This window comes from Chaetodon trifascialis, chromosome 8 (genome assembly GCF_039877785.1).
Source record: "Chaetodon trifascialis isolate fChaTrf1 chromosome 8, fChaTrf1.hap1, whole genome shotgun sequence".
Lineage (NCBI taxonomy): Eukaryota > Metazoa > Chordata > Actinopteri > Chaetodontiformes > Chaetodontidae > Chaetodon > Chaetodon trifascialis.
The window spans coordinates 15,427,767-15,437,438 of record NC_092063.1 but is presented as its reverse complement, the minus strand read 5'-3'; the positions used below and the strand labels follow the sequence as shown (position 1 = coordinate 15,437,438).

The 9,672-nt window shown below is 41.1% G+C and overlaps 1 protein-coding gene across 1 annotated transcript; it reads left to right on the top strand.

The window, feature by feature from the left end:
- Positions 1-220: 220 nt before the first annotated feature.
- On the top strand, positions 221-8,863 carry LOC139335018 (serine hydroxymethyltransferase, mitochondrial-like). The gene is made up of 11 exons (XM_070968399.1): positions 221-585; positions 2,775-2,854; positions 3,626-3,826; positions 4,586-4,667; positions 4,796-4,918; positions 5,121-5,260; positions 6,006-6,168; positions 6,365-6,464; positions 6,667-6,822; positions 7,139-7,246; positions 7,858-8,863. The coding sequence occupies exons 1-11, from the start codon at positions 385-387 to the stop codon at positions 7,983-7,985; spliced, it is 1,482 nt and encodes a 493-aa protein (XP_070824500.1). The 5' UTR covers positions 221-384; the 3' UTR covers positions 7,986-8,863.
- Positions 8,864-9,672: the final 809 nt, after the last annotated feature.

Below are 9,672 nucleotides of genomic sequence, written 5' to 3'. Positions count from 1 at the left end.
CCCCTTGTTTCCAAACCCCTGGTGTAAAGTATTATAATTTTGAGTGATGAAAGTGTTTTTGCACAGGCTCAGTCTTACTGAGGTTTTCAAAAGACACCAAAGGACCAATCTTGAACAACAACAACAACTAAAAAAAAAAACCCAGGAGAAACTTTTTTACTCTGAACACACTGTTTGTAGCACAATAGAGCGTTGCATCAAATCCTGTGACTTGGTATTTGTCTTCTCCTTAAGGTTTTATTAACTACACTGAATTGTTAGATAGAACAGTACGTTGTATGCATGTATTTTCTTAGGTTTCATTTCCAGTGACAGAGACCAGTTTTAAACTGTTGTTGTGCACATATAGTTGTTGACTGACATGATGTGTTCATCCACCACCCCATGCAGCCCCTCCTCCTCAGGCCCTCAGGATGTTTGGGCCGAGAGGGGCAGGCCGCAGCAGAATCGTGCAGGCGAGGCCTCAGTGGCGCCGGCGGGTGGACGGGACAGGAGAGTCTGGCCAAGGACGACCCAGAGATGTGGAGCCTTCTGCAGCAGGAGAAGGACAGGCAGTGTCGGGGACTGGAGCTCATCGCATCAGAGGTGAGGTCTGATTCACATTCGCTTGTGAATTCTGATGTTTGTTACATTTATTATTAATACTGAGAAGGTTTCAAGCTTTGTAAAATGTACAAGCATTGGTCTCGCCATTGAAGCTCATAAAAATAAAAATCAAAAGAAGGGTTGAGAGAAACTGTAAGAAATGACACAACATTGGAGAGTTGGGGTGATGGCTTGGATTTTTCTGCAGATTAAAATAATGAGGAAATAACTACTTACTGTTAAAGTTTCATACACATCCCTGAACACAGCACACACACGGTAATGAGGGGCTCTCATTAAGAACACAAGTTTAAAAAGTCACACCAGATTCTCGACATACTCTTTCTTGTACAATCTTCATTGTGCAAACAACATTCAGATGCAGGTTGTGTGTAACTGTGTTGACCCATGACCACAAGTCTGGTGAGGAGGATCACAGATGACTGTTTAAATGTTTGCTCAGTGTCTGGTGTTACATATATAGAGTCTGTGTGTGAAAGTGCTGTATTTTGACGCATAAACTCTGAGAGGGATTGCTGTGCAGCATTTGCAAAAGCAAAAAACCTTTAGAATATGGTCTTTTTTTTCCTCAGGCAAATTTCCTCTGTTGTACCTGCTTATTGCATTCAGATTGTTGGTAGATGAGGTTGAGCCAGAATATAATTTCAGCCAAAAATAACATAATGGCAGTTTTACAGCCCCCCAGAGTAACACAGATAATTCACAGCTGTTGAATGTATTTATAAATGTGAATCTATCGTCTGTGCAATATGTGCAGTTATCACATTATGTGCAAATTAATAGTAAATGGTAAGCCAGCAAGGTGTGATTAAACACTTGCATTGAGTTCATTGTGTTTCTGAGGAGGCAAGACATTGCTAATTATCCTCTGTACTTTCCTGTTGGCTGAGGTGTTAAAGATTTCAGTATGTGAGACAAGAAGCAAGGCAAACAACTTAAACTGCAGAGGAGCCTCCTTCAGCAGCGTAACTGCAAGTCACCAGAGTTGCAGTTTCTAGAATTTCTTCAGAGAGTTCACTGAGATCTCCTTTGCATTTTCCCCCTCGCAAGTCACTGATTTCATCTAAGTGGAAGCTGTGGGAAAAGAAGGGAGCTTTCATTCTTTTATTCTCCAGCAATTATGTATCCACAGCACTATCAGTCACAATGACATCTGAAAGATTTTCATCTTCTTCTGCATGTGCTGCCAGTCGCTGCTGCAGGCTGACTCCCAATGGAGAGCCCCTGTTTTTTTCTTCAGGAAGGCAGTCAAATGATCCCATTAGGTTCCCTCGCTGATTTCTGCCATTGATCTCCACATTTTATGTTGAGACAGAGGAGGTGGGGCGATCGCTTATGTGTGTGTTTGTGTGTGTGCGTGTGTTTGTGTGAGTGTGAGTGTGTGTGTGTGTGTGGATGTTGAGATAGTGTTTTGATATGTCATGGAGAGAGATTCATGTCACATGGGGGACTGGTTTTAACTCCCACTGGAATGATTGAGGGATCCCTGAACAGTGACAGGTTTAGTATAATAACAAGGCAGAGGGGGCGGCTGAGGAGGACAGAGAGCGACGGAGAGAGAGGGAGAAGATGAGCAGAAGCGAGAGTGGGAGAATAAAGAGACTGAGACGTCGAGAAAAATTAATTCACATTCATTTCCTTTTCTGCAGCTCCATCTCTCTTCTGGCTCTCAAGTGTGTTTGGGAGATTTGACACTGTGTGGAGCCCCACAGGGAGTCAGTATTAGTTAGATTCCTCTATTTCCATCCCTTAATTTGACTATAGCACCTTTAATACTATAACATTTTTAGATAAGCTAATTCATTTTTGCAGCTTCCAGAAAAGAGTGTGATGAAGCTTTTGTGATATTTATCCAATAAATTGAACAGATTTAAATAGCTTTGATTATCCATCCCTGACTCTGGAACATGTCTTATTGTTTTTATAATTGGTATTTGCAAGAGAAACGCTTGTAGTTCAATTAAATTGCACGCTGGATGATTCCAGCTCAGACTGTGGTTGCATGGTGTAGCTGGGTGTTGCTGAAAATGTAGGGGTGTTCAGTCACTCTTCTCCAGGTAAATAAAGGTTATATTTGGATGGTGACAGTGTTCTGAATATATAAGCATGGTAAAAAATGTACCTTGTGTGGCTCTGGATTTTGACATTGTGCTTGTTTGTCCTGTCAGAACTTCTGCAGCCGTGCAGCGCTTGAGGCTCAGGGCTCCTGTCTGAACAACAAATACTCTGAGGGATACCCAGGACAAAGGTAACTTCCTGGATTGTGCACTTTCCAAGATATATTGTAAAAATGGTTACAAAACTTTTAAGGATTTTCAGAGGTCAAAGCGCACAATTTTGAGATGTTTATTTTAAAACAGTTAGTGAAGAGACCTTGAGACCAGAGGATGGCAAATTTACTGCCAGGCTAGAAAATATGATGAATTCAACATGATGCCATATAGTACTGTACAATATGATACATTATTCTAAAATATCGTACAACCTAATATGATACAGTGGGGAAAGATATAGCGTAAAACAGTTCAATATAAAACAATGTGACATAATATGCTACAATACAAAAAGATATGCATATTACTCTACAATCTGAACTGATAAGACATAATACGATACGAAAGAAAAAGGTCTGTCATAATATGATATATTGCAAAAATAGAAGAGTGCATTCAGATACAGTTTGTGGGTGTTTGGACGAAGCAGTTGTTGATCACTTATGGCTCCTAACTGGCAGGTTAGTCGTGGTGAGAAGGCAGCAGTGTATAAAACAGAGTGGTTAATAAAGTAGGTCTGTGAATCACCAAATGCATGATCCCCTCCAGGCGTACATATGCTTGGTGGAGACAAAAACATGACATGATGTGATACAATATGAAAAGATGATATGATACAATATAATATGACACACTACAAAATGATATGATATGATACAATAAGGTATGCTATGATATATGATACAGTGCAAAATGAGCTAATACAATACTTACAAATCTTATTCAGTGTCTTTTGTCTTTCTCAGGTACTATGGAGGTGCAGAGATCATCGACCAGATTGAACTGCTGTGTCAGAAGCGGGCACTCACTGCCTTCGGTCTGGACCCAAATCTGTGGGGCATCAACGTCCAGCCATACTCCGGATCCCCCGCTAACTTTGCAGCGTACACATCTGTGCTGCAGCCTCATGACCGCATCATGGGCCTGGATCTGCCTGATGGAGGACAGTGAGTGGACATGTTCAGCCAGAGATACTCAGATGTTGTGCTTGTGGGATGTATAGCTGCTAACAATGTAATAAATGTTCATCAAAATTGAATAGGAACAATATTCTTAATTAAACAAAAGTCAAATAGTGTAATGCTGTGTATAAAGATACATGTCATTACATTATCTGACAGTCATTCCGTTATGAGCTGCTACAGTTTTGTTAAATGTGCCATGACATGTTTTCAGATTTTGCCTGTGTGGTTTGACATTTTCCTGCACAAAACTGGATGTTGTTATGGGACTTAACGTCAAGAGGAATTAGAATAAATGACAACATGTTAGTCACACAGTCTGGAGTTGTCACATTACACCACCTCTTTGAAATGAATATGTTTTTTAAAGACATCCACAGAAGTGTGGGCAGGGTAAACAATAACTTTTCCAAACTGATGTCCCCGGTAACACACCTGAGCCATACTGCTGCTGCAGGTGATAGTTAGCTTTAAGATGAATGCAGAGGTGCAACTCTTTTATGCAACATTTTATAAAATGTGTATGATGCTGGCGGGGAGTTGGTCAGGGCACAGTATGAAGAGAGGGGTTGGATTTTTATATAAATCTACAAATATATTTCATATATTTAGTATATGCAGTTTCACAGAGATCATTCTTAGACCATACTTACTTAGATGAATATACTGGTCACATGCAAGAGAAATTAATATCTAGAGAGGCCAGAACAAGTTCACAGTGTTTTATTTTCCACCATATTTCAGCCTTACCCACGGCTACATGACAGACACCAAGAGAATCTCAGCCACCTCCATATACTTTGAATCGATGCCTTACAAGCTGGATGTGAGTAGTATGGCAGACTTTTTGAATCTGCTCTGGCTGGTCTAGCTGTGAAAACAAAATGACAAGGCACTCACTTTTAGCTAGTGTGTGACTCTTCCATCTATCCCTGCCCTCGTGTACCACCTCAGCCCAAAACAGGTTTGATAGATTATGAGCAGCTGGAGAAGACGGCCCGACTCTTCAGACCCAGGCTCATCATAGCAGGAACCAGCGCCTACGCTCGCCTCATCGACTACTCTCGCATGAAGAAGGTGCCTCTTATTATTTTTTCGCTATGTTGTGTTCTAAAGTAGTCATGGTACAAGTAGTGGTAAAACAAATTAATAGTTTTTGATTTATTAAGTTCTTAGCACAAAGAGCAAAATAGAAGGGCAATGAAGGGTCAGGAAAAGCAAACGAGAAAAATTATGAAATGAGATTCTGGTCCTTAATGTGTCTGACTGTGTGTTCCAGCTGTGTGTGGAGCTTAATGCCTACCTGCTGGCAGACATGGCTCATATCAGCGGCCTGGTGGCAGCAGGAGCTGTTCCCTCACCTTTCGAACACGCTGACCTTGTCACCTCCACTACCCATAAGTCCCTCCGTGGAGTAAGGTGAGGGACTGGATGTTGTGTGTGAATGATTTTTTTGATTTATTACAGAATAAGTCTTAATGGTTGTTAGTACAAGGTGTTGAAATAACAAATGAGAAAATACAGTACAATACTTTGTTGTCCTCTGCAAAGTAACACTTAAATTGAGGTGATATGACATAGTGATTCTGGACAGCACAGACTGAAGTGCAGAGAAAGACACAGGATGTAAGAGAAAGTTCAAAAACGGAAAGTCTTTACAAAGAAAGGGCGGTCATGCACAAGAGGCCAATCTGAACAAGGCAAACTATATCCAGACAGGGAGTCAACAAAAAAAACAATAAACAAAGCAGAGAAAAAACCACAGGAGCAAACACAAGGAGGAAGGCTGGAAAGCAATGAGCACATAGGGATGAACAAAGACAATCTGGCAGAGAAAGAGGGGAATCATGGGAGTACGTTTACAGGGTTGGATGATGGGAAGACCGGGGGCAGGTAAGTAATTGGGAACAGGTGTGGATAATCAAGGAAGTGGGAAACAGACGAGGGTAAGAACTGAAACAACAGGAGATGTTGGACTTTCAAAATAAAACAGGAAATAAGATATGCACAGGTTAGCAGGCTGTTACAACCATGTAGTTTCATACTGAACGGTACAACACACACAGAATAAGCCATGTAGGATTGTACTGTTTATTGTCAAGTGATTAAGTTAAAAACAACTTTTCAGGTTGAGTGCATTTGGCTTTCTCTCTCCACTCTGCAGGGCCGGTCTGATCTTCTACCGGAAAGGTGTGCGGTCTGTGGACAAGAAAGGTCGGGAGGTGACCTACGACCTCCAGGATAGGGTGAACTTTGCCGTGTTCCCATCACTTCAGGGAGGACCTCACAACCACGCCATTGCTGGAGTGGCCGTCACCCTCAGACAGGTGAAGATATGACTGAATAACAATATTCATCAATAGTCTGTAAAACCAAGAGAGAGAAACCCCTTTGAGAAAACACTCTCCAGGGCATTTTGAACAGCAGCTTAATTTCAGTAGCACACATTTAGAGTCCTACTTGTCATCTGGAGCGTCCTGATATGCTCTTTCTCTTTACAAGGCATCATTTCTGTGTCTGCAGGCTTCCACTCCCATGTTCAAACAGTACATCGCTCAAGTGATGTTGAATGCCAAGTCCATGGCTAACGCTCTGCTGAAGAAAGGCTTCACCCTGGTGTCAGGTACTGAGGGAGCTGGAGAGTGCTTTTGATGAAGATGCACTTCATACATTCATTCTATTTGTGCCAAACACATGTATGAAGTGGGTTTTTTTAATCACTGACTATGAGAAGGAAAAAAACCTCATAGTCAGCTGAACTAAATAAATTTTTTCCATTAATCAAACAAAAGCTGTCAAAGCGGTCTTTCTCTCCTCCTCCTCAGGTGGAACAGACAACCACCTGGTCTTGGTTGACCTGCGACCTCGCGGGATGGACGGGGCTCGAGCTGAGAGGGTCCTGGAGCTAGTGTCCATCACCGCCAACAAGAACACCTGCCCGGGAGACAAGAGTGCTCTGACTCCAGGAGGACTCAGGCTTGGTACTCACATTAGTGGCTCCAAAGCTTGTGCAGGATGTGTTGGTCTAATGAGTGTCCTCGGTGAAGAGCTGCAGGAGAGGAAGCTGTTTGGGCCCAATCTGTCAGCTAGTCAGTCTTCCTACCTATGATACTGGGCCCTTTCTTCTCTGTCCGTGTGATGTGTCTCTGTTTGCTTTTGTCTGTCTGTCCCTCAGTCAGTCGGCCTGTCAGCAGGCGTCTCTCAGTCTTATTATTAACTTTATCAACAGCGATCGCTCTAATATCACCATATCTCTTTTTTTCTTACCTTCCTTTTATGTGTCTTTCTTTCTTACAGGAACTCCGGCTCTGACATCCAGACAGTTCAAGGAAGCAGACTTTGAAAAGGTTGTGGAGTTTATTGATGAAGGGATTCAGATCGCACTGGATGTGAAAAAGAAGACTGGTGAGAGAGGAAGGCATCTCTGTTTTGAGTAGACTTCTGATTTATCCAGTGAAAGTGGTGGAGCTCTAGCTTTTATATACCGGTAGATACACACAGTTTGCTGACATGGCTGTCTGATATCGTATGACCCAGCTGAACCAGTGATGATGTGTTAAAAAAAAAATGACATGTTGATATGCATCAAAGGGAAAACATTTCATTTGAAGGTGCTTATTTGAAGGTTCAATGTTTTCACATCATTTTATTTATAGATTGAGTACAACTGAGTGTCATGTTATAACATCGATTATTGTGCTCACAGTTGTACTAAAGTTATTAGCAGGGAGAGCTGAGAGGAGGGTGGTCTAATTCCATCATTATTTGGTGGCTATGAGAGAATTATTGTTGCATTTACATATTTTTGTTTGAGCTGAAATACACCATCTTTATTTCTTTTCTTTATTGCTTATTAATGGCTAAAGGAATCATTAGTGTTGTGTCCTTAACTAGCTGGTTTTCCTGGCATGCCAGGGACAGATTCACAGCATGAATGTGTTTTCCAGCACATGAGGATATTCATCAGCAGATTTATGAAATTAACTTGTATTTTTAATTCTTCTGCCTCCCAACAGGAAATCTGGCCAGCTTCAAGTCCTTCCTGCTGGAGGACTCAGAGACAGTGTCACGCGTCGCAGAGCTCCGCCAGCGGGTGGAGCTATTCGCTAGGCCCTTCCCCATGCCCGGCTTCACTGACCAGTAACACCACATGCTTAAAGACAGTTTCCCCCACCACATAATGGACGTATCCTTTATCCTTATAACTCCTCCAATGTAATAGTCTGAGATTTTCTTTAGAGTGTTGCCATGGAAACAAGGATTGTTTCGCGACACTGCCAGGCTCATGTCACTTAAAACTTGGTCTGTGTGCACACAGTCACATTTCCATATCAGCTAATGACGTTATATCTGCCAAGAAACATGAAAAATGCAATGTGATGTAAATGCATCAAAGCCTGGTGAAAAAAAGTCTTATTTTAGTCATGTAATTACTGTTAAATGCATTTTAAGTCTTCTGTTCAGCATTCATAAGCACTGTATGTACACTGAATAAATGGTTTATAGCAGGCAGCAGTGTAGTTGAAAGCAGATTTAAGTGTTTATTTGTGTATTTGACAACAAGAATATTCCTCCTGTGAGGCATCGTTAAGCTGAGGCTGGTGTATAAACAGATATAATATGGTAAAACACAGATGGAATAACATAATAATAATATAATCTAATAATTGTCAATGTGGAATTAATTACACGTTGACAAATTATTACAGAGCTGTGCAAAATTCTTTTGCCACTTTGGGAAATCACATTTAAACCTGCTTGATGTGAAAAATGATTTGTTCTTTGTAGCCTCACAGCTCCTGTGTTGGGAAAGGAACACACGCTCAATTTACACTCACAAAACCCGAAAAAGAAAACAGTTAAACCGCACAAACTATGGTTTTAGTCTTTTTTTGTATGACATATTAATGCCACCTTCTATACCTTCACTTTGCTTTGTATTGTAAAGAGTTTGTGAAGAATGTACGAAGTATATACAGTAGATCTCCTTCACTGCAATAAAAACTCATCCTGAATGTTTACAAGTTTGCCGAATTTTCTCTGTTATGCAATACCTGCTGTCATGGAACACATACATGCATTTGCTGGAGAGACAGATGCTTACAGTGGAAGGAGGAAGGAGACTCTGCAGAGTTTATAAACACTGAAGTGTCCTAAGCTGCTGGCATTTCCTTTCACTGTCAGCGCCAGAAATAAAGGCTGATCTTTAGATAGTGACAGAGATCTGACAGGAAGAGAGCTGGAGCCAGAGCTTCACACCATGGAAAAAATAAACTTTGGACATAATCATTTGATATGTTTTCAGCGTGCTTCTGATGCCTGATTTGGCTTCTTATCTCCACTGGACAGCTGCTGTTGTTTGCTATATAAATGAATTGTTTCATGACTTCAGTTGATATTAATCTATTTGCATGAAGACTAATAACCAGACTGTGATTGTAAAAAAGCAGAAGGTCAGATCATCTTCACCCAACCACCAGCTTTGATACCATTTTTATTTTTGTGACACTGTGTCTTTATGTCACCCTGCAACCCCCCCATTACATAATGCTAATAAACAGACAGTATTATTTTATGTTCACGAGAAGATGAGCTGATTATGTAACACCAGAGTCCTTCACCGTCCTCACGATGCCTTCAGAACTTGCAATTCTATGTATCCAAAGGCTTCCTCTCCTGCTGTTTCTCAAATTACTGCCGTTCAATCTTTATGCTGCCAGATAAAAAAAGAGCCTCTTTCTTTCACTCCGGGATGAAATTATAAACTTTGTTGTGATTTTATTTTGATGTAGAGTATTATGTTTTTCTTTTAAAACGAAACGAATGATTCC